Source organism: Caloenas nicobarica, chromosome 23, assembly GCF_036013445.1.
Source record: "Caloenas nicobarica isolate bCalNic1 chromosome 23, bCalNic1.hap1, whole genome shotgun sequence".
Taxonomy (NCBI): Eukaryota; Metazoa; Chordata; class Aves; order Columbiformes; family Columbidae; genus Caloenas; species Caloenas nicobarica.
In genome coordinates this window covers 669,082-690,498 of record NC_088267.1, presented here as the reverse complement: position 1 = coordinate 690,498, position 21,417 = coordinate 669,082, and the positions used below count along the sequence as shown (strand labels likewise).

At 59.0% G+C, this 21,417-nt stretch overlaps 3 protein-coding genes and 1 non-coding gene across 5 annotated transcripts; 2 read left to right on the top strand and 2 right to left on the bottom strand.

Moving 5' to 3' along the window:
* Window positions 1–305: 305 nt before the first annotated feature.
* Window positions 306–10,264, top strand: LOC135997824 (discoidin, CUB and LCCL domain-containing protein 1-like). The gene is given in 16 exon segments (XM_065650716.1): window positions 306–362; window positions 364–532; window positions 3,120–3,341; window positions 5,688–5,825; window positions 6,169–6,220; window positions 6,423–6,495; window positions 6,675–6,808; window positions 6,964–7,001; window positions 7,072–7,266; window positions 7,987–8,108; window positions 8,197–8,365; window positions 8,476–8,568; window positions 8,776–8,866; window positions 9,053–9,090; window positions 9,182–9,304; window positions 9,739–10,264. Coding segments are annotated over 16 exon segments (2,088 nt in total). The 5' UTR covers window positions 306–344; the 3' UTR covers window positions 10,152–10,264.
* Window positions 10,265–10,378: 114 nt separating this feature from the next.
* LOC135997875 (U11 spliceosomal RNA) lies at window positions 10,379–10,510 on the bottom strand. The gene has a single exon (XR_010607499.1). It is a non-coding gene; the product is annotated as a U11 spliceosomal RNA (small nuclear RNA).
* Window positions 10,511–10,836: 326 nt separating this feature from the next.
* TAF12 (TATA-box binding protein associated factor 12) lies at window positions 10,837–17,116 on the top strand. 2 transcript variants are annotated; one of them, XM_065650563.1, is made up of 7 exons: window positions 10,837–10,914; window positions 12,014–12,160; window positions 13,846–14,097; window positions 14,996–15,073; window positions 15,377–15,491; window positions 16,041–16,129; window positions 16,656–17,116. In XM_065650563.1, the coding sequence occupies exons 2-7, from the start codon at window positions 12,092–12,094 to the stop codon at window positions 16,689–16,691; spliced, it is 639 nt and encodes a 212-aa protein (XP_065506635.1). In that variant the 5' UTR covers window positions 10,837–10,914; window positions 12,014–12,091; the 3' UTR covers window positions 16,692–17,116. The 2 variants fall into 2 exon arrangements, with proteins under 2 accessions (XP_065506635.1, XP_065506636.1); XM_065650564.1 differs by lacking the exon at window positions 12,014–12,160.
* Window positions 17,117–18,361: 1,245 nt separating this feature from the next.
* On the bottom strand, window positions 18,362–19,753 carry RAB42 (RAB42, member RAS oncogene family). Its single transcript, XM_065650724.1, has 2 exons — window positions 19,539–19,753; window positions 18,362–18,811 (listed from the first exon to the last, which is right to left on the bottom strand). Exons 1-2 carry the CDS (start codon window positions 19,751–19,753, stop codon window positions 18,388–18,390), a joined length of 639 nt encoding a protein of 212 aa, XP_065506796.1. The 3' UTR covers window positions 18,362–18,387.
* Window positions 19,754–21,417: the final 1,664 nt, after the last annotated feature.

Sequence of the window (21,417 nt, the reverse complement as noted above, 5' to 3'; positions counted from 1 at the left end):
CGGCGCGGGGGGCACTGGGGGGTTCCTGGCCGCTGCCGGGAAGGCCCGGAGCGAGCAGTGGGAAGCGGTACCGAGCATCCCCAGCCCGGCCCGGGGGCTCCGTACCCCGGCAGCGGGTCTGTCTCGCAGCCCCTATGGGCGCATTGGGGCCGTCCCCAGGGCCGCCTCTGGGCTCCGTGTCCCCCAGCCCCGAGCGAGCCCTCCCGCCGGGGTGCCCAGGACCACCCCCCGGCCGAGCCCCCGTTTCCCCCGACCGCGCCGCGCCCGCTCTCCTCTGCGGGCCGTGCCGGCGGACTGACAGCGAGGCGGCCCAATGGCGGCGCGGGGCAGGGCGGTGACAGCCAATGGGCGTGGCGGGGCAGGAGGGGGCGGGCGCGGGGCGGCGGGCGCGACGGGACCGGCGGCGGCGGCGGCGGCGGCGGGAGGATGCGGGCGGGCGGCGGGTCGGCGCGGGGGGTGCTGGCGCTGGCGCTGCTCCGCCGCTGCCTCCTGCTGGGCCCGCTAGGGCTGCGCCCGGCCGGCGGACAGGACGGTGAGTGCGGATTGTGGGGCACCGGCGGCGGGGGACCCCGCACCGGGACACGGCACCGGGAGTCCTGCTCCCGCTGACACCCCCGTGGCTCCTCTTCCCTCGCCGGGATGGGCCGTGCGCCGCACCCAGGACTGGGTCTGGGATGGGGACCGAGGACCGGACGGGCTCTCCTCTGTTCCGGGACCAGGATCGGACCAGAGTGGGCTCCCCGGTACCGATCCAGGACGGGTCCCCGCTGTCCCCAGACCGCCACCACAACGGGACTGAGTTCCCGCGGTCCGCCTGCCCCGGTACCGATCCGGGACGGCGTCCCCGCCATGCTTCTGCTCCGGTACTGGACGGGACAAGCTCCCCACTGCCTCCACCATCCCCGCACTGCCCCGGTCCCGCACCCGGTAGTCTCCTCGCAGCCCCAGCCGCGCTCCCCTGTACCCCCCGCTCCCGGTACCAGGGTGCCGCCTGCCCCGGGGGTCCTGGGGTCGGTTCTGTCCCTCCCACCCGGCTTTCCCCGGGAACCCCTAATCCCCAGCGGCCCGGCTTTGCCCCGGTCTAAGAGGATCGCTGGAGCTTACGGTGCACAGCTGGGAGAGCCGGGCAGCGGTTCCATCCATCATTCTGTGATTCTGTGATTCCATTCCGGGGGATGCTGCGGGTCCTGGCAGCGTCGCTCCAGGGGGGAGAATTGCAGCCTCCGGAGTCTGGGAAAGGCCCCGAGGGGATGTTCAGCCAAAACCTCATCCCGAAGACGGGATTCTCCCCGGCGTGGCTCGTCTCCAACTCATCCAAGCGTCAGGAGATGGGAACGGGACATCCAAAGCATCATGTCCAGTGAGGGGAAACTGAGGCATGGCCAGGATGTGACTACCGGGGGCAGAACCCCCGCTGCGTTCCCCACATGTGTGATTTGGGACACGTCCCACGGTGGGTTCCCACCGGCTCCCAAAGCCCTCGGTGGCCGCGTGGGAGCCCTCCCGGGGCCGGGACCATGCTGGGGCTTTTCTCGGAGCATCGCCCTGTTGTGTCTTTCCTGCATCCTGTGAGAAAACAAACAACGCCCCTGCAGGGATGGTCCCAGCGCTGCGGCTTTGCCCTCATTCAGCGGAAATCCAGTTTTCCCGTTTTTTCGCAACTGACTTTTTTTTGAGGGGGCTGGGGATGTTCTGTGGCCGGAGACAAGCTCCCCCATGGCTCTGCCTTCACTGTTCCACCCCCTCGGTAGCATCTTGGGAGCCAAATCACCGGGTGTGCATGTGTAGCTCTTGGCTTATCTCTGGCGTTGCCACCCAGCATGCGCTGGCCACGCTCGGGATGATTTTATCGAGTGTTTCCTTTCCCAGGATGAGTTTTTCCCAGGATGGGGCTCTCCAGCCCCTCCACACCCACTGGCGGTGGGATTGGAGCTGGGGGAGTCCATCCAGGACTTGGGCGCGCATGCCAGGGTGTCCTGGCCAGAGAGGGTTTTCCGTGCTGATCCTGATGGCTCTGACCTTGCTTGTCTGAAACTCCCCCAAAATACTCCAAATATCTTCCCCCGCGGCACAGCAGCCCCTCTGGGAGCCACTTTCCCAGCAGCCCCAGAGGGGTTACCCCCACCCAGTGCTCCCCCGGCCAGCCTCTGAGGGCCCGATCCTTCCCAGCTTTGCCGTAATGGCGTGGGAAATTGAGGATTTCACTCGGTCCTGCATCCCTGCCCAGGGGGGTTCACAGGATAACCCCCATCCCCCAGGTTTGGACGCCAGCCTTTCCCACAGTCTGGGCAGGAGTGGGCTCCGGGGAGGGCCTGGCATCTTCCGCCTCCAGCCCTCCCTTTTTTGATCCCTGCAGGATTTTCTCCTGCCGGTGCTTTGTGCCGTCTCCGGGTGACAGCAGCCAAGGCAGGGGCAAGCCGTGCCCATCGTTTTTCTTTCCGCCTGTGCTGGGATGATGCTTGGCAGGAGCAGCAGCTTTTTGGGGCTGTGGGGGAGGGGTGAACAATGGCCTCCCCCAGGCCATGCAGAGCGGCTGAGTGGTGCTTCCCCTCTTCCTTTCACCAATCCTGCCCTAGCTACACCAGAAATCCCAAATGGTGCTCGACACCGGATGCTTGCACCTCCGGTTTCCAGGATATTCCCTCGTGCCCCGGGGGCGGCAAGCCTGGAGAAAGGCTCTTTTTGTGGCTGTTTTGGCATTGACCCGGGGAGGACGCCATGGGGATACAGCTGCCCAAGATCATCTTCAATGTCAAGCCTACAGCCAAGGGTGCTCAGGGGCTGCTCAGAGCTGTACAGCCCCGTGGAGGGGGGGTGTTTCCTCCTTGCCTCCTTTTGTAGCTCCCAAAATCGGGATCCTCCTGGGCTGGGGGATGGAGAAGGGCTGGAGGTGCAGGTCCGCACTGTGTGGTTGTAGGGGAAACTGAGGCAGCTTCACCCCTGGGCACCATCCCCAGTGGGGAAAGAAGCCAGAAAAGCCACAAAAAAAATGATGTTTCAGCCAAGGAAAACATTTAAAAGGGCTCCAGGTGCCCATGGGGTGTCCCTGGTGGCTGTGCCAAGTGGGGAAACTGAGGCAGGCAGCAACCTGGCTGACCCCGCACCCCGTCTCTCCGCAGGGGATGGCTGCGGCCACACGCTGCTGACACCCCACAGCGGGACCCTCAGCTCCAAGAACTACCCGGGCACCTACCCCAACCACACCGCCTGCCGCTGGCGGCTGCGCACCCCCCCGGGTACTTCCCTCCTGCTGGCCTTTGGGGACGTGGACCTGGAACCCTCTGAGCGCTGTGCCCGCAGCTCTGTGCTGCTCACCAACCCCCAGGCTGGCACTGCCTACGGTAAGAGGGGGGGTCCTGGGGGAAACTGAGGCAGTGCCTGCCGAGGACCTGCAGATGGAGCAGGGGAAGGGCTGATATCGCTTTATGTAAAATCCTGGATAAGGAGAAGATCAGGAAAATCCGTCTTTTAGCTGGTTTCGTCATGGGAGGGGGCATATCTGAGGAAGGGGGTATCTGAAGACGAGGATATCTGAGGATGGGGATATTTAAGGAATGGGGTACCCAAGGATGGGGGTACCTGAAATGGGGGGACCTGAGGAGGGGGATATCCAAGGAGGGGGGTACCTGAGGATAGGAGTATTGGAAGAGGGGGATACCTGAGGATGGGGGCACCCGAAGATGCAGCTGCTGGTTAATTAGTTCTGTCTGTGGAGCCGCTGCCCAAACGCTTCCAGGATTTTACTGGGGAGATTTAATGGTCTTGGAGGGATTTGACAGCACCTGGAATGCAGCAGGTGCTGGGGGAAACATCTTGGGTTGGGGGGGAAAGTGTCACCACTGGGGTATACATGGGGTGGGATGGAGGAGCAGCCCCGAGGCCGGGTGAGGGGCAGGGGGTGGGCAGGGGATGCTGTGGGAAATGTGGGGTGGAGAGGAGCCAGTTTAGACTCCCCACAGCTCCCAGGACTGGCATTTTTCCCTGTTTTCCAGGGCTTTCACCCTTTCCAGGCTGGTGGCCAGAGGGGTGACAGCACGTGATGTCCCCCATCCCCTCTGCCATGACCTCGGAGACATGTTTATCCCCATCTCCCAGAACCCCAAAGCCCAGACATGACTTGGGCCAGGCTGAGGGGTCTCAGAGCAGCACAAGACAGGGGAGACCCCAGATGATGCTCCTGGGGGGCTGGTGGAGCAGGGGGGGCACCCTTAGCCCCTTTGGATGTGTGCTGGGGTCCCGCTCACTCACCCATGGCTGACGCCAGCCCTTGACAAGTCCAAGATGTTTTTCGGGAAGCGGAGGCTGTGGGCTTCCTCCTGCTGACTCAGAGCTGGTCTCTGGCGCCTGGGCTGGGGACATGTCGGGGTCCCCACAGGGGTGGCAGCCTCCAGCCTGAGGCTCAACTGACGGGTTCCCAGCATCCCGGGAGTCTCTGGAACTGCTGGTGGAGTGGGCAGTGAGCCAGATGTTACAGCATCTGTCCAGGACAGCGCTGGCATCTGGCAGCGGGTGGGAAAATCTGTGCACGCGTGTCATCTGCATCTCATATGCATGTCATTTGCATATGATGCAGAGCCCCCATCACTTCCATGACCCTGTGACATCCCTGCACACACACATGTCCCACGTCCCCTGGGCTTGACCTCTTGGTTAAATATGACCCAGGCAGGGTGAGGGTGCAGTTGGGGTGGGGAAGCTGAGGCATGACACAACCCTTCCAGGGAGGTGTCACTGCCAGCACCATGGGGACATAGCTCCTTGTCCCCAGGGCAACGATGGCATTCTCTCGAAGCATCTCTGGGTGCCTCAAGCCCCTGGTGATGGACATGATGCAGAACAGAGAGAAATTGTGGGGGGTGATGGCAGTCTGGGGACTGGGGCCACCTCTTGTCCCTGGTTGGGACCAGGGGTGTCTCCAAGGAACCTGCCTATTTGCTAAGCTGGAGTTTTAATCAGGGAGATGGAGACTGCAAATTAATTTGGATTAAATGGGGGGATTTAGGAGGCAGCTACTGCAGTGCCTGGGAAAGGGGAGATGGGGAGGGGACAGGGACGCGGCCCCCGTTTTGGGGTTGCATGGGGCCATGCCATGGCATCAGGTGACACAGTAGCAAGTGCCAAATAAAAGCTGGTGACCACTTGGGCCAGTGAAGAGGCTCTGGGGGGAAACATTTCTGGGAGGTGGGGACAGTCCCTGCCTGGCTGAGAGCTCATCTATCCCTGCTCAGGGAGTTGGGGACATCTCGGAGTGCTACCCTGGGAGCTTGGTCGAGCTCTGACCCCATGCCTGGGGGCTATGTCCCCCCCTGGTGCTGCTTGTGGCTGCGGGGGGACAGTGGGGATAGAATGAGCTGTGGGGGACTGTGCCCCAGTTACCCCCCCATAGCCTGGATGTAACTGTTCTGGGGATGGGGCCACCTTGTGGCTGGAACCACCCTGGCACGGGGCCACCTTGGCACGAGGTCACCCTGGGCATGGGACCACCACCAGGATAGGACCACCCCAGGGGTGGGACCACCCTGGCATGGGGCCACCCTGGGGCTGGGTCCACTCTGGGCACAGTCCAAATGCCTGAGCCCCCACCAGCCCTGGCAAGGGCTGGGCCAGGGGAGGTGACACCCCAGGGTCCGGGTGCCTGTACCTATCCCTGGGGAGCCCCAGTCCCCTCCATGGCCCCTTCCCCGCAGGGCCCTACTGCAGGAATGCTGTCCCCGCCACCCCGCTTCTGGTGACAAACTCCAGCACTGTCACTGTCCTGTTCAACACCACCAGCCACCGCTCGGGACGAGGTCTCCTCCTGTCCTATGCCACCTCGCAGCACCCAGGTAGGGGGGAGCATCCCTCAGGGATGCAGAAACCCCCCCGGGCTGTGTCTTGGCCCATGGGGGTGCACAGCCGGGGGTGGAGGGAGCTCCTTGCTGACCCCAGGGTGGGCTCCAATTGCCCTGAGCTCCCTGAAGACCCAACATGAGAGACCCCCAGACCATCCAGCCAAACTGGGACCCCCCACAGCACCCTGGACCTCCAGGTCAGCTGGGACCCCAATCCCAGGCAGAGATGCAGGCGTGGGGCCAATGGCTGCAGGGACCAAGGGACCAGCCCCCCTGTCCCTCTGGGTGCCCTGGGGTGGGTGAGGGTCCCTCACCCTGGGGTGTCCCTGCCTTGCAGACCTGGTCTCCTGCCTGGTACGAGGCACCCACTACACCCAGGAGCACGTCAGGTGAGTGGCTGGGGGGGTTAGTGGCCCTTGCTTTGGTGTCCCCCACCCTGGCATTGCTGCTGGTCCCCATCTGCCCCAGTTTTGTCCCCATCCCTCTCCCGGGTGCTTGGGGGTGCAGCTGCAGCGGGATGGGGACCAAACGGGTGTGCAGAGGGGAATTGGATGGGAGCGAGCCCTGACCCCCCCTCACCATGCGTTTCAGTGTGTACTGTCCCGCGGGCTGCAAGGACATCGACGGGGACATCTGGGGTAACCCCAGCCAGGGCTACCGGGACGTAAGTGCAGAGCCCGGCTTGCCCTGTGGGTGCATCCACCAGGGATGGTCCCCAGCAGGTGTGGCCACTGCTTGTCACACCCCTGCAGACTACAGGGGATGGATTTGGCCATGGGGTGCCCCATGGGGTACCCTTTCCTCCCTGGGGGGGCTGCTCTCACCCGTCTCTGCTCCCCACAGACCTCAGTACTGTGCAAGGCGGCTGTGCACGCTGGGGTGATCGCGGACGAGCTGGGCGGGCAGGTCACCCTATCTCGGGAGAAGGGGATCACGCTCTACGAGTCGGCCTTCGCCAATGGGCTCCACTCCAAAAGGTGGGTGGGGGGGTCTGGGGACCCTGGCTGAACCCCGCACCCATCTGTGCTGACACCAGGGACCTGCCACCCCTTGATTTTGGAGACCCCCACAGATTTGTTCACCTGGGGCCCTTTTCCCCATGTCTGATACTCCCCATGCTTTCTGCCCACAGGGGATCCCTCTCCGAGAAGCGGCTCATGTTCCACAAAGGTATTTTTTCCCCATTTCCCCTGAAATTAAGCCATGTTTTTGGCTCCCAACCTGCTGTCTCTATGTCCAGCCTGTGACAATGCGCTGGAGGTGGCTGCCTTCAACGCCTCGTCCTGGTGGCACGAGGTGGACGTGCTGGGCCAAGACAGAACCTGGGTGGCTGAACGGGCAGCGCTGGGCACTGCCGGCCACTCCTGGGCCACCGAACCTGGCACTGAGGCCGCCTGGCTGGAGCTGGACCTGGGCACCCGCAAGAATGTCACTGGTGAGTGCTGTCCCCAGGCCACCCTGACCACTGTCCTCCCTATGGTGACATGGGTACCAGCCTCACTGACCCCCCCCAAAACTGCCCAGAGCAGTTGCAACACCCAGGAGGAATTGGAGCTCCTTGGGCCATGGTTATACTGGTGCAAACTGGGACGCAGTGTCAACCCTCCCAGCTTTCCCCTCTGCCCGTTTTGTCCCTGCACAGTGCCCCCCTCATCCGCAGCCATTTCTGGGAGGAACAAGTTAATATTATGCTCTTGCATCTGGTGCCAGCGCACGCCTTTTGTTTGGCTGGAGCTGCCGAAAGCAGGGGCTTTGTGTGGCAGTGGCTGGTGACCACGTCGAGGAAAATGGGGACATTGTCCGGCCCGAGGCTGGAGGAGGGAGGAATGCAGGGCTTGCAGCCGGGGCTGGAGGTTATTGGCTCCTTGGAGCAGAGTGTGGGGTCCGACACTTGAATCTGCCGCCCAAACCCCCTCCCAGGGCAGGAGGGAGCCCCTGGCAGGGTTTTCCCTAGGGCGGTGACATGTCCTGTCGCTTGGTCCCCTCCCATCATGGAGCTGGGTGTCCCAGAGATGGGGGTTATTCCGGATGGGAAAGCTCTGCCCCATGCAATGGGGCATTTTGGGGGACAGAGTGGCCCCCCCAAGCCCTTCCTCAGCCCTGCACCCCCCGACTGACAGCAGGCCCCCCCCCAGGCTCACTCCTGCACCAACAGGCATCATCACGAAGGGATCATCCGAGCAGCACGACTACTACGTGACGTCCTACCGGGTCTCCTCCAGCCGCGACGGGAAGAACTGGAGACCCTACAGAGGCAGCAGTGGCCAGGACGACAAGGTGGACACAGAGGGGGACAATAAGGGGGCCACAGACCCCCTGCCCACGGATGTGTGGCCATCAGCACCCTCTTCGCCCTCTCTGGCAGGTCTTTGAAGGAAACACTGACAGCCAAGGGGAGGTCTCCAATGCCTTCATCCCCCCCATCGTCGCCCGCTACGTCCGTGTCACACCCCAGAGCTGGCACCAGCACGTGGCCTTGAAGGTGGCCCTGGTGGGCTGCCAGCTGGCACGGGTCCGTGTGCCCCGGCCCTATGGTGAGCCCCTCTGCGCACCACCCGACATCCCAAACGTCCCCTAGGGACTCCCAACCTCCCTGTGCGCCCAGTGGTGGTCCCACGCTGACAGTCCCTGCTATGCCCTGCAGTGCCCAGTGCCCCCAAGGAGGTCCCTGTCCCCACCAGCCACCCAGCCAGCCACACACCCATCCCTGGCATCGCCCTGGACCCGGAGAAGGCAGGTGAGTGCTGTGGAGGGGGCTATTCCTGGAGTGCAGCGTTGTTTTGTGGATGCTCCAGGCACCGATGGACCCAGTCGGACTTTAAGATTCCCCTGTGACAACACATTGATTTTCCTTCTCTGGTGGCCTTGGCTGGGCTCCTGTCACCTGTGGGTGCAGAGGGGTAGGATGGGGCACCCAGGAGCTGATGCTGCCCTTCCTCCCCAGGCTCCACACTGCTGGTGATGCTGCTTATCGGCGGTTTCATCCTCCTCTGCTCCAGCCTCCTGCTGCTGGTTTTCCTCTGCCGCAGGAAGAGGTGGGTCCCATTCTGCCCCCCGCTTCACCCTGGGGGACCTAGCATTGCTCCCCCAAAGTGCAGTGGCTCCATTTGGCTGCTCACCAGGTACCGAGTGCCGCAGCCCCCCGTGCAGTGGGTGCAAGGAGGCGGGGTGGTGGTGGGATTGGTGAGATCCCTCACCCACACCTCACTGTCCCCTTGCAGGAAGCCGGCATCAGAGCTGAACTGTGGGATCGTGAAAGGTAAAGAGCCTCCAAACTCCCCTGGGGGTCCTGCCATGCCTGTCCCCAAGGGATGGCTTATGACAACCAGGGGCTTCTGCTCTTTGCTCAGGGTACCCCAAGCTGGAGCCAAACCGGGTGTGCTCCCTGCAGAGCCTGCCGTCCCCTGGCTCTGCGCTGGCCTCCTTCCCCATGGCAGCTGCGCTGGAGGACCTCAGCCAGACCCATTCACCAGGTAACAGGGACATTGGGGCACAAATGGGTCCCTCAGCCCAGAGCTCGAGCTGTGTCTCCCCCACTGCACCCTGGGGTACCCATTGCTGCACAGCACTGCTCTGGTCTGACCCATCCCACATCATGGTCCTGTGCAAAAGGCAGACCAAAGCAGGGCTTATTTATCTTCATTATTTTTATTATTATTATTCTGCATCAAACACGGATGTGGGCATTGGAAGGCACCTGGAGGGCACGAGGACCCCCACTCCATGCTGGTGCAGAGGGACGTGCCTGTCCCCGTGGGGTGGCTGTCCTGCCCCAGCTGGATTTTGGGATGTGTCTGCCCAGATTTTCCTGTTTTCTCCACCCATGGGTGCCCTCAGCCCACCCACATCTGGAACAGCACCGCTGTGGGAACAGTCCCCAGCTCAGAGCCTTGCACCCCCGTTGCAGAATATGCAGAGCCAGACCTGGTGCAGGTGACGCCCAGCAGCCAGACGGGTCCCTCCACCTTCAAGCCTCTCCTGGATGAGGGCTACACGCTGCCACTGGTCGTGAGCCACTACGACGTGCCGGGAAAATACCACGAGTACGCGGAGCCGCTGCCGCCCGAGCCGGAGTACGCCACGCCGTTCAGCGAGCCCGAGCCTGCCGGCACCCGCCGCAGCCCCTGCAGCATGCCGGGGCTCCCCGCTTCCCCCCCACTGCGGTACGATGCACCCGGCCCCCGGGCCGGGGAGCTGCCCGCCGGGGTGTGCACGACCCCCCGGGCGGAGCGGGCTGCCGGCTCCGGTGGGGATGTCCCCTCTGCAGAGGGGCCCGTGGCGGACAGTCTTCTCTCGCACGTGTACCACGAGGCCTTGTGAAGATGCAGCGAGAGCCTGACCCGGGCGAGCCGGCTGGGGCTCCGCGAAAAAAACATCTCCTAGGTTTGGGAGAATAATTTCTAAAAACGATCGTATTTATCTGTATCAAATACATATATTGTGTAGAGGTGCGTCCTGTGCGACTCCCAGTCAGCGCTCCCGGTCCCAGCGGTGTGGGTGGTGCCCCTGCCACCAACACCCATCCCAGCTCTACCGTTAACTCTCTCCGGGGCGCCAGAACAAGCGGTTACCAGCGACCCCCTCCTACAAAAATTGTGCTTCCGAAATCTCTTGATGTCGATTCCGCAGGGGCGGCCGCACAAAGCCCCCCCGTGCCACGCACGGCAGAAGCCCTTTTTAAATACGAGTTTACGACCGGCCAGGAGGGGAAACCGCCGTGGCACCACCTCGGTCACGGCGAAGCACGAATGTTTCCCTGACAAATCGTGCCCAGCTCCAAGTTTCTCCTCTCTTCCTCCTAAGTTTCACGACTATTTTCTCCATTTCTGCTTTTATTTCTCCGCCGAAAACACCGACTCCTTCCTCGCTGCCCCCAAGCGCTATGCAAATCGCGCGGAGCATGCTGGGACGCCTCCCCTCCGCGCCTTCCCCGAGGCGGAGCCCGGGCTCCTCCTGGCGGGTACCTTAGCGCGCACGCGCAGGCAGCGCCCTCCTGATTGGCGGCGCTGGACGCGTTTCCGGTGCGCGGCGGAGGGAGCGCAGCCGGCGGCGGAGCCTCGGTCCGCCCGCGGGTCATGGGGAGGTACGGGCCGGCGCGGGGGGTCGGAGGTCCTTCCCCCGGTGGGAGGGGAGGAACCGGCTGTTTTATCCCGGCTTTTACAACCTAAAACATGGGAGGGAGCCGGGGTGGGCGCGGCAGGCTAGTCCCGCAGCTCTTCGGGACAGGCCGCGGCCTGGAGCCGCGGCTCAGCCCCCGCCCGGGGGGTGTCAGCAGCTGGGGGGGTCCTGGGGGCTTCGGGGTGACAGGGGGAGGTGTCAACCCCGGGACCTTGGCCGCGGCGCCCCGGCAGCCTTGGGAAACGTTTTGCCCCGGGGGGTTCCGTTCGGTCCCGTCACGGCGTTTCCCGGGGGCGATTGTGGGGCCGGGGGCCGATGCTGGAAACACCCCCCCCACCCCCCCCGGAGCTGTGGCCTCCCGGGGTGGTGAGAGTCGGTGCTTCGGGGCTCAAACGCGAGGCTGGAAATTCTGTGAGGTATGAGTCCCATCGGCATCTAAAAAAGCACATCCAGGGGAAAAGAAAAAGGACTTATTTTGTTTTTTTCGCTTTTAACAAGCACACATGATGGATAAGTGCTTGTCACCGACTGTCTCACATTTGCAATAACTAAAGCAAAACCCAAGAACTTTCTCAGTTTTCTCCGTTAACAATAAAGATATACCCAGACCGGATGGTCCTTTGCAAAACTATTTAAATGTTTGGTGCAAATCGTTATGTCTTGATAGAAGCGGGAGCCCCCCAAGTGCTCCAGGGAATGCGCCAAAGGTTGGTTTGGCTTTACCGTAGACTTTAATTACAGCTGTAACCCTAACAAGTCGTGCTAATTGAGGCCACCAGCCCGATTCCTGCCACGGAGAGAAGCTGCTCCGGGCTCGCCTGCACATCACTGCTGACAGCAGATCCCAGGATAACTCTGTTTTCTGATGGAAAAATGAAATTTGGCCAAATTTCTACTCGCTCTTCAGGATCCTGGGAGATGCCTCATCCTCCGCTCTTGATCGTGTGACAGATAAACCCTCGTGTCGCAGTACAGCCAGCGCGTCCTCTCTTGCGTGAAACTGTTTCCTCTTGTGGGCTGACTGTAGAGTGGGTGATATGAAAAAATATGTGGTGTTCCTGTAGGAATGAGAGTTAAATGGAAGAGGAGGAAGCAAGAGTAGGTTAACGCTGATCGCTGACGTTCCGGGAAGGCTTTGGGAAATGGCCTCTCCGTTCGCTGGCCCCACGGCAGTTGCCGATGTAATTAAAGATCTAGACACTCAGATAGCTGTAAGTAAAAAGTGCTGGGATTGGCATGCGGGATTTTTATCCTGGGAATCCACCCATCCCGTTAACTTGGCGTTTGGTGATCTTAATGGCATGTGAAGGGCATAATGAGATCTGTAAATAAATGAACAAAATGACTTTATGCTGATAAAAGTGCTTTTTGCCCCAGGATTTTGGAGCTTTCTCCCCTGCATGGTGGGTAAGAATTCCTGCTTTGTCGATTTGGAAGCTGAGGTGTGGGGGTGAGCGGCCTGAGAGTGGCCTAAGCTGAAACCGAGCCTAGTGTACACTGAAGTCCTGATCTTGTGCTGAGCTCCTTGTCCAGAAATGCCATCTGAGGGGCTTTAGGGTGTGAACTGAATGGTTTTCCATCATTAATCAGTTAAAATGAAGCTGAGATTTTGCTGAGGGTGCTACAGAAACATGTCCCGGATATAAATTCTAAATTCTCCCCATGTCTGTGGGTGCAGCATTGCATGGGTTTGCCGTGGAGTGAAGCACTAAAGCAACCACCTCCGAGCGCTCCAGTGTGATTCCTGGTGTGTGTTTTGGGGTGAATTAACCCAAACTAACCAAGCTTGCTGTGATGAGGGGATGCTCTGTTCATCGTTTTTTACGTGAATGTGCTGTAAAGCTGTTTAAACAAACTCTTTTCTTTCTCTTGTAAGTAAGTTCATCCTCAAGCACTTGGACTTTTTGGAAGCGGCAGCTGCTTCTTGGCCATCTCTGGGCCCAACGGCAGCTGCTACATGAGAAGTTTTTACCTCAAACTGTTCCTTAAAGGCTCATTTCACATGACAGACCCATCCCTGCTGCCCACAGCAGTTGTGGGGTGGAAGGTCCAGGGTTTTGCTGAGTTTCCTTTTGTGGAGCATTAAGGACAGAGCGTCACCAAGCTGGGATTTTAGGACCTTCCAGCTGTGAAACACCGCAGCTGCTGGTTGATCTGTGTGTTGGCTTGATGGGCAACAACCTGAATAACTTCGGTTAAGCCGCCCCAACTCACCGCTGGTTCCCTGTTATCGGTAAAGCCGCCTGCACCGGCTGCTGCTCTCACTGTGTGAGGCACAACTTGAAGGTGTGAGCAAGCGCTTGTGTTTCTCCATTACGTTACCTCTGAGAACCCAGACTTGTGCTTTCAGAACCCAAAACGAACCCTTTGTTGTCAAGGCACCACTGTGGGTCAGGCCTGGAGTGCAGCGTTGCTGAAAATGAGGCCTCCACCCCGTGGCAGACACCACAGGAGATGAACCCCCTGTCCTCAGGCTCATGGAGAGGACTCGAATGCTGCTCCTGCGCTTCCCTGCACCGCTGCCACGGGAGCAAAGCTGTCTCCTTTATTAAATCTCTGTGGGCTCTTTCTTGAAGCTGTTTGTGGTCCAAGTGAAATGCGTTCAGAAGGGCAGGAGGGACACATGCGTGGGATTCAGCCCCAAGAACAAGCTGCTGAGCTGCCACCTCTTGTCTGTGTGCTGCCTGCAGCCTCTCAGCTGTTCCTGGCAAATTCCATATCCCAGGGAATGTTTTCTCTTTTTCTAAACATTTCTCCTCCCTTCTCGCTGTGTCTGGAGAGACCTGATCTGCTGTAAAACCCCGTCAGGACGCGGCAGTTTCCTCTGGACAAAGCTGCAATCGCCCCATTAAACCCCTTCTCTTTGCTAACTTGTAGCTTTTGTATCCTTTTTCAGTTGATTGGTTTGGGTCCCCACAACGCCAAGAAGAAACAAGACCTAGATAAACTTTATGACCTAAAAGCTAAAGCCCAACAGATTATGAACCAGTTTGGCCCATCGACCTTGATCAACCTCTCCAACTTCTCCTCTGCAAAGCCCGAACCCGCCAGCACCCCCCCGCAGAGCTCCATGGCCAACAGCACCGTCGTGGCAAAGATGCCAGGGACGCCGAGCGGAGGGGGACGGCTCAGTCCTGAGAGCAACCAGGTAATGTCTCCATGGATTGTTTCTCTTCCCTGGATGGGGTGTGGATGCTGCAAATGTAGAGTGGTTTTTTAGTCTCAGGAAAATGTATATTGAGAAATTCTTTTTAAATGTGGTTTAGATGGGAAAACGGAAAGTGCAGTTTGTAGCCTGCATCTGAGTGGGGTAGTGTGAGAGGCAGCATCGCTGCCGGGAGCTGCTAATTTGTGCGTGTTTGCTTCTCCTGGTGGGACTTTAAAGTGCATAAAATGCGCAAACACTCCAGGAACCTTCCCTGATGTCTCTGCAGTGTCACTGTCACCAGGACCTCTCTGGGAAGTGTCCCCCCAACAAACACACGCAACAGTTCTTCCTGCAGTGTGAGGGAACCGAGAAGAGGTTTCCCAGGGGCGTCTGATTCATCTGACCAGGCGGACAGATCAGTGCTGAGAACTTTTATCCAATCCTGTTGCTGTCCAGCAGCAGGAAAATTTCTGCTCCCTGCCACTTCTGCCCTAGAATAATCCAGCACTCACCTATCTTGCTGTTTTCCATGTGAAACACTAAAGCTGATAAGCGTTACAGCCATGGAAATGCTTCCTTTGTGCCCTGAGCACAAATTTAGTCACTGTCTGCTTCTTAAGACTTCTAGTTTTGTCCCCTCTTGCCTGCAGCTCAGTGCCCGTTCAGCGCAGGAGACTTATTTATCCTGACCCTCTGCATTCCATTTTTGTTCACTGGTGCTTGAAAATGGCTCCTTAACACCTGATATTTCTTTTCTTTGCCATTCTTGAGCTGATAGGCTGTGTCAACACCTGTGACTTGGGCCTGGGGGGGTAGCAGGGGAGGAGATTTTTTGGTGGCTGTGCTAAAGCAGCATGGTAAATCTGGTAAATCCTTCCCTCTTCTCCCACACGCTCAGGTTTTAACAAAGAAGAAATTGCAGGACCTGGTGCGGGAGGTGGATCCGAACGAGCAGCTGGATGAAGATGTGGAGGAAGTAGGTACCAACCCATGGCAGGGGCTACAAAATAGAGCTAATCTGGGATTTGTCACAAACTGGTGGCCCTTTGTCCAAGGCAGGGACAGCTGGTTCATTTTACACTTCTCTGTTCTCACGTTTGCTGCAGCCTTCAGCCGTCCATGTCTGTTCCTGCGTCCCAGCATCAAAAAGCATTTTAAACCAGTGATTGTAGCAAACGCCTTTGAAATACAAGCTTCTGAGGGCTCATTTTCATACTTTCTGCATAACTTCAGCTGCTCGGTACTGACAAGACGGGTTGTCGTCCTTGTCCTGCCGCAGATGCTGTTGCAGATCGCTGACGATTTCATTGAGAGCGTGGTGACGGCGGCCTGCCAGCTCGCGCGGCATCGCAAGTCGAATACCCTGGAAGTGAAAGATGTCCAGTTGCATCTTGGTGAGTGATTTTTTGTTTGGTTGGTTGGTTTGTTTTTTTCTCTCAGCTGAGAGCTGGGTGCAGTGTTGGGATAGAAACCCACGAGTAGCTACAGATATGTAACTACAAAAATGTTCCAAGGGCCAGAACAGCTCTGCTCGGAGGACAGGCTGAGAGGGTTGGGATGTTAAACCTGGAGAAGACAAGGCTCCGGGGAGACCTTATTTGTGGCCTTTCTGTACTTAAAAGGGGCCAATAAAACAGATGGGGATGGATTTTTGAGCAGGGCCTGTTGCAATAGGGCAAGGGATGATGGTTTTAAACTAAAGGAGGGGAGATTCAGGCTGGACGTTAGGAAGAAATTGTTGCCCCTGAGGGTGGTGAGAGCCTGGCCCAGGTTGGCCAGAGAGGTGGTGGCTGAACCATCCCTGGAGACACCCCAGGCCAGGCTGGACGGGGCTCTGAGCAACCTGAGCTGAGTGAAGATGTTTGTGCCTGTTTGTGAGGACGAGGCTGCTCTTGGGATGGACGGTTGGGGCCGATCGTGCTGACCTGGCCTCTCTCTTCCAGAGCGTCAGTGGAACATGTGGATCCCGGGCTTTGGTTCTGAAGAAATCCGGCCCTACAAAAAAGCCTGCACTACAGAAGCTCACAAACAGGTGAGGAGCCCTCAGCAACACCAAGCATCACGGGGTAGAAGCCTGATATGGGGAGGGTGGCCTTGGATTCCTGGCATGACCTGAATTTTTAGCCTCTTCTAAGTGGTTTGGGCTTGAAATAACTTCCAGAGTCTCATCGCCTGTTTGTGCAGAGAGGACTGAGGTTGCTCAGGCCCCACTGTAGTGGTGGCTGCACCCTAAGGGAAGCAGCAGAACCCCCAGCCCAGCCTGGAATGGTTTGAAAACCAGCTGAGAGAGGCCATGAAGTGGAGTTTGATCCAGGCACTCTTTAATCCCGCTGTTCTCACTAGGGTCAGTGTTTCACTTCCAGCCCCGGGTGTTGAGGAGCGCAGACGTTTCCCTTTTCCTCTGGAATCCCATTAAGATTCAAACAGACCTGACAGACCTGTGCAGAAACGAGTCAGGCAGAGTCCCGAGAGAACCTGAGATACCTTGTTCCTGCACAGTTGTTTTGCAGTAACCTTGTCTGAGATGCTCAGATTCCCACATTTTTCTCTTTTTACAGAGAATGGCACTGATTCGCAAAACTACCAAGAAATAGCTCCTGGGAAGAGCCAGGAGAAGATGCCTCTGCGTTTTGGATTGTCTGCCTCTCCATGATGCCATCCATGGGATATTTTTTTTTAAATGCTTTACAGAGAAGCATATATTTTTTATTAATGGTGCAGCAATATCTTGACTTGATGATATCTGCCAAAAACATTCTACACCCTCTTCCTCATCCCCCTCTAAGACCACAATGCAAAACAAAGACTTTTTATTTGTGACTTGAAAGTGGTTTATTGTATAAGTGATTATCCAAGGGAGAGAGTGTTTGATCTTGTGTGGGACAGTGTTAGAAGCATCTGTAGAGGTTTTTGTTTCCTCCTCCTTGCCCTGACTTGCTCCAGTACTTTGTAATGTCAGTGTTTATATAAATACCTGCATTTGTTTTACATGAATAAAGAAATTATTAATCTAAAACCATGGGAAAGTCTTGTGCTCTTCTAACAGCGTGTAGGGGAGTTGCCGGTGAAACAGGCAGCCCCGCTTTCTTGGTGTGTGTGTGGGGGGCTGTTCTGGTCAGAGATCTGCCCTGGGCTCTGAGGTGAGTGGAAGGATTTTTCTGATGGGGAGCGGCTGAGGGAGCTGGGGGTTCAGCCTGGAGAACAGGAGCTGAGGGGAGACCTTCTGATCTCTGAACTGCCTGAAACGAGCTTGGAGCCAGGGGGGTCGGGCTCTGCTCCCCAGGAACAAGCGCCAGGACCAGAGGAAACGGCCTCAAGTTGCGCCAGGGGAGTTTGAGGTTGGATCTGGGGAACAATTTCTTCCCCAAAGGGCTGTCGGGCACTGGAACAGGCTGCCCAGGGCAGTGCTGGAGTCACCATCCCTGGAGGGTTGGACAGACGTGGAGATGAGGTTCAGGACATGGGTCAGTGCCGGGGGCGAGGTAATGGTTGAACTTGGTGATCTTGATGAGCTTTTCCAACCAAAATGATTCTATAAGGAAAGGCCACGTCCTGCTGCCTGTTTCTGCTCTGTCCAGTTTTCATTGGAGAAGCTGCAGGTGCCATTTCTCATGGAGCAGAGGGAGCAGGTCTGCAGACTCCCGTGCTATGGGAGTCTCGTCGGTGCCTGTGGGCAGGACTGGGACCCGTCCTCCCTGCTTGGCACCCATGAGGGAAACCGCTGGGGCTGAGGTAATTCGGAAACCAGTATGGGCTCCCAGTTCAGACACCAGTATGGGCTCCCTCGGCTCCTGGAAGAACCCAGGGAGTGTTACACAGACACCCAGAGCCCCAGGTGGGGCTGTTCCTGCACCGCAGCCACTGCCAGGGGGGATGTGGGGGCTGTTCAGCAGCTGCTCCAGCTCAGGGTGCCTGGGGGAGCTGCCATTCCAGCCAGCCCACCCTGACCTCCTGGGGATGGAGACCAGCTCTGAGCAAATAAAACAGGGAGTAAAAGGGGTTTTAGGTCAAGACTGATCTGACATAGGACCTTAGGGGGCTGGGAGGACTCACAGTTCCTCTCTGGGGGATGGGGACTGCCTTGGAGAAGGGTTTGGAGAGGGAATAGGGGAAGGGGGGAGTGACATCCGGGTCTCTGCAGAATTCACGCTTCCCATGGCCACTTCCCCAGGAAAACACAGGCAGGCAGAGAGGTGACTAGGGGGGTTTAATCCGCGCTCGCTGCTCTGTCTCTGCCTCATCCCTTGTGCATCGTGGTGGGGTGTCCCAACCCTCCCAGCATCCCCAGCTCTAACACGAGCATCTCTTCCACTTCTCCTTCTCCGGCACCGCAGCCTTGTACGGCAGCGGGATGCTGCTCTTCACCCCGTCCCATGCCTCGCTGGTCACCAGCCGCCCTGTTTGCAGCGCCTGATAGATGCCCAGCGTCAGTGTCTGGAACGCCTGGGCCACATTGCTGGCATCCTTGGCCGAGGTCTCCACATATTGCACCCCCAGCGAGGCTGCCAGCTTCTCCGCCTCCCTCCTGCCCACCCGCCTCTGCCCCGCCAGGTCGCTTTTGTGCCCCACCAGCAAGAAAACCATGCGGAACGGCTGGACTGTCTCTGTCACCTCCCGGTGCCACCGGCGGACGCTCTCGAAGGACGTGCGGTTGGTGAGGTCAAAGAGCAACATCCCGCCGGCCGAGTTGCGATAGTAGGAGCGAGTCACGGACCTGGGGCATGAAAAGAAACGGGGTGAGACACCTCCAGGGTCTCCAGCGCTGCCCTGGGCAGCATCTCCCCTGATGCAGGGCAACCCCAGCATCTCCTGCCCCCTGCAACTGTCACCTTGCTCCCAAGAGTGAGAATTGTCCCTTTGGCTCTGTCAGCAAGTGGTCCGGGCAGCTCTGTCCCTGCTCAGCCATCAAAGCTCTTCTGTCCCCTGCTACCACAGACCCCGAGATCCCCTGTCCCCAGCAGCCATGTCCCTCGAGCTCTCCTGTCCTCCAAAGCCATGACTCCCGAGCTCTCCTGTCTCCACAGCCATGTCCCTCAAACTCTCCTGTTCCCAGCAGCCTGGCCAGCAGTGGCAGCCCCAGCCACGAGGTGCCAAGGCTCCCAGCAGCTGCACTGGGGAAGCTGCTTTGCTCAGCTCCCGCTGGGCTCCCAGTCTCTTCCCCCAGCTCCCTGCAGCTGGGGGGGTGGAGGGGAGTTTAGGGGATCCTGTACCCCCTTTGGAGCTGGAGCCAGGGCTGACGAGGCAACCCCAAGGGCTCTTTTCCTGGGAACACTCTTGGCTTTGGCTCATCATCATGGTTCCTCACCCATGGGGTGGTGGGACACACACACACCTGTACCCAGGAGCTCCCTGGGGTTGAGATCACAATATCCCACCTGCACCCCAAATACAGGGGGACACTCGGCTCCATCACCCCCACACACACTGCAACCTGGACCCACCTGAACCGCTCCTGCCCGGCCGTGTCCCAGAACTGCAGCTTCACCTGCAGCCCTGGCTCCAGCTCCACAAACTGAACGTAGAAATCCACCCCCACTGTCTGGTTGATGGCATCCAGGAAGATGCCCTCGGTGTAGCGCCGCAGCAGCGAGGACTTCCCCACTGTCGAGTCTCCCAGCATGATCACCCGGAACTGGTATTGCCACCGCGGCTCCATCGGCACCTCCGTTGGCTGCTGGGACCCGCCGCACCCGCTCCAGGAGCATGTGCAGGCAGGACCCAGCATCTCCACCCAGGAGGCGTTCCCACTGCTATGAGTGCTGGGTGGCCCATTCTGAGCCTCTTTGCTCCCTTTTCCCTCAGTTCCATCCAGCTGGAAGCACTCGGGAGGTGCCTGGTCCCATTTTCCCAGGTCGTGGCCCTGTGGCACAAGGTCAATAGAATCACAGACGGTTCGGGTTGCAGGGCCCTTCCCAGCCCCCCAGTGCCCCCCTGCCACGAGCAGGGACATCTGCACCAGCTCAGGTTGCTCAGAGCCCCGTCCAGCCTGGCCTGGGGTGTCTCCAGGGATGGTTCATCCACCACCTCTCTGGCCAACCTGGGCCAGGCTCTCACCACCCTCAGGGCAACAATTCCTTCCTCGTGTCCAGAATGAATCTCCCTCGTTTAGTTTAAAACCATCGCCCCTTGTCCCATCACACCAGGGCCTGCTGAAAAGTCTTTCTCCCCCTCTGCAGAGAGGGATGTCTGTGTCACACTCCCGGCCGGGGGGATGAAAGCTGTGCCTTGTGATGCTGTCACCAGCTCCAAACACAGCTGAGCACAGGAGGAGGAACGAAGACATGAGCCTGGGTTTGCACGGGACATTCGCCGTCCTGCCTCCAGCCCAACGCCACAGAAGGTCCGGTGGTGATGGAGCTGCTGGTACCCATGGACCTGCTGGAGAAGGATCAGAGGAGCCCCAGGAATGATCCGAGGGTGGAACAGCTCTGCTGGGAGGACAGGCTGAGAGAGTTGGGGTGCTCAGCTGGAGAACAGAAGCTCTGGGGAGACCTCAGTGCAGCCTTTCCGGGCTTAAAAGGGGTTGAGAAGAAAGATGGGGACAGACTTTTGAGCAGGGCCTGTTGCGATAGGACTAGGGGTGATGGTTTTAAACTAAAGGAGGGGAGATTTAGGTTAAGTATAAGAAATTGTTGGCCCTGAGGGTGGTGAGAGCCTGGCCCAGGTTGGCCAGAGAGGTGGTGGCTGAACCATCCCTGGAGACACCCCAGGCCAGGCTGGACGGGGCTCTGAGCGACCTGAGCTGGTGCAGATGTCCCTGCTCGTGGCAGGGGGCACTGGGGGAGCCGGGAAGGGCCCTTCCACCCAAACCGCTCTCCGTGCTGCCGTCTGGTGGCCACAGGCCGGTACTGCAGCTGGGAAGCGGCGCCCTGTGCCCGTGCCGGGGCGGGGCCGAGGGGGGCGCTGCCGCTGCGGGCGGGGCCGTGGCCGTGGCCGTCAGAAAGGGGGGGGCAGCGGTCGGACCGGCCGCCGGGAAAAAAACAGAGGCCCCCGGCTGTCGTGGGGCAGCCCCGCTGCGAGGGGGCACGGGCGAGGCGGCGGCAGGAGGCGGCAGCGGCGGCGGCGTCTTCTCGGTCCCGGGCAGAGCGGGGAGAAACCTGCCGGCCGGCGCTCCTTAGGGTTGAGCGTTTCTCTTGTCTTTGTTGACAGTGAATTTATGGGCACACTGGAAATAGCCTTGAATGTTTAAACGTAGAACTGAATTTTTAGTGAGAAGCGGCATGGGTATAGTTAATTTTGGAGCACCTGGGTGCCAGTTGAAATGTCAGGAATGAAACGGGATGGAAACTAGTAATCGAACCTGGGGTTTACTTGTGGGTT

What these genes read in the sequence shown, in the direction of transcription:
- RAB42 (XM_065650724.1), bottom strand. Translation starts at nt 19,753, where the DNA reads ATGGAGCCGCGGTGGCAATACCAGTTCCGGGTGATCATGCTGGGAGAC. An exon ending in GCCGGGCAGGAGCGGTTCAG is followed by an intron (nt 18,812 to 19,538) that starts GTGGGTCCAGGT and finishes TTCATGCCCCAG; the next exon opens with GTCCGTGACTCGCTCCTACT.
- TAF12 (XM_065650563.1), top strand. Translation starts at nt 12,092, where the DNA reads ATGGCCTCTCCGTTCGCTGGCCCCACGGCAGTTGCCGATGTAATTAAA. An exon ending in ATCTAGACACTCAGATAGCT is followed by an intron (nt 12,161 to 13,845) that starts GTAAGTAAAAAG and finishes ATCCTTTTTCAG; the next exon opens with TTGATTGGTTTGGGTCCCCA. An exon ending in TCAGTCCTGAGAGCAACCAG is followed by an intron (nt 14,098 to 14,995) that starts GTAATGTCTCCA and finishes CCACACGCTCAG; the next exon opens with GTTTTAACAAAGAAGAAATT.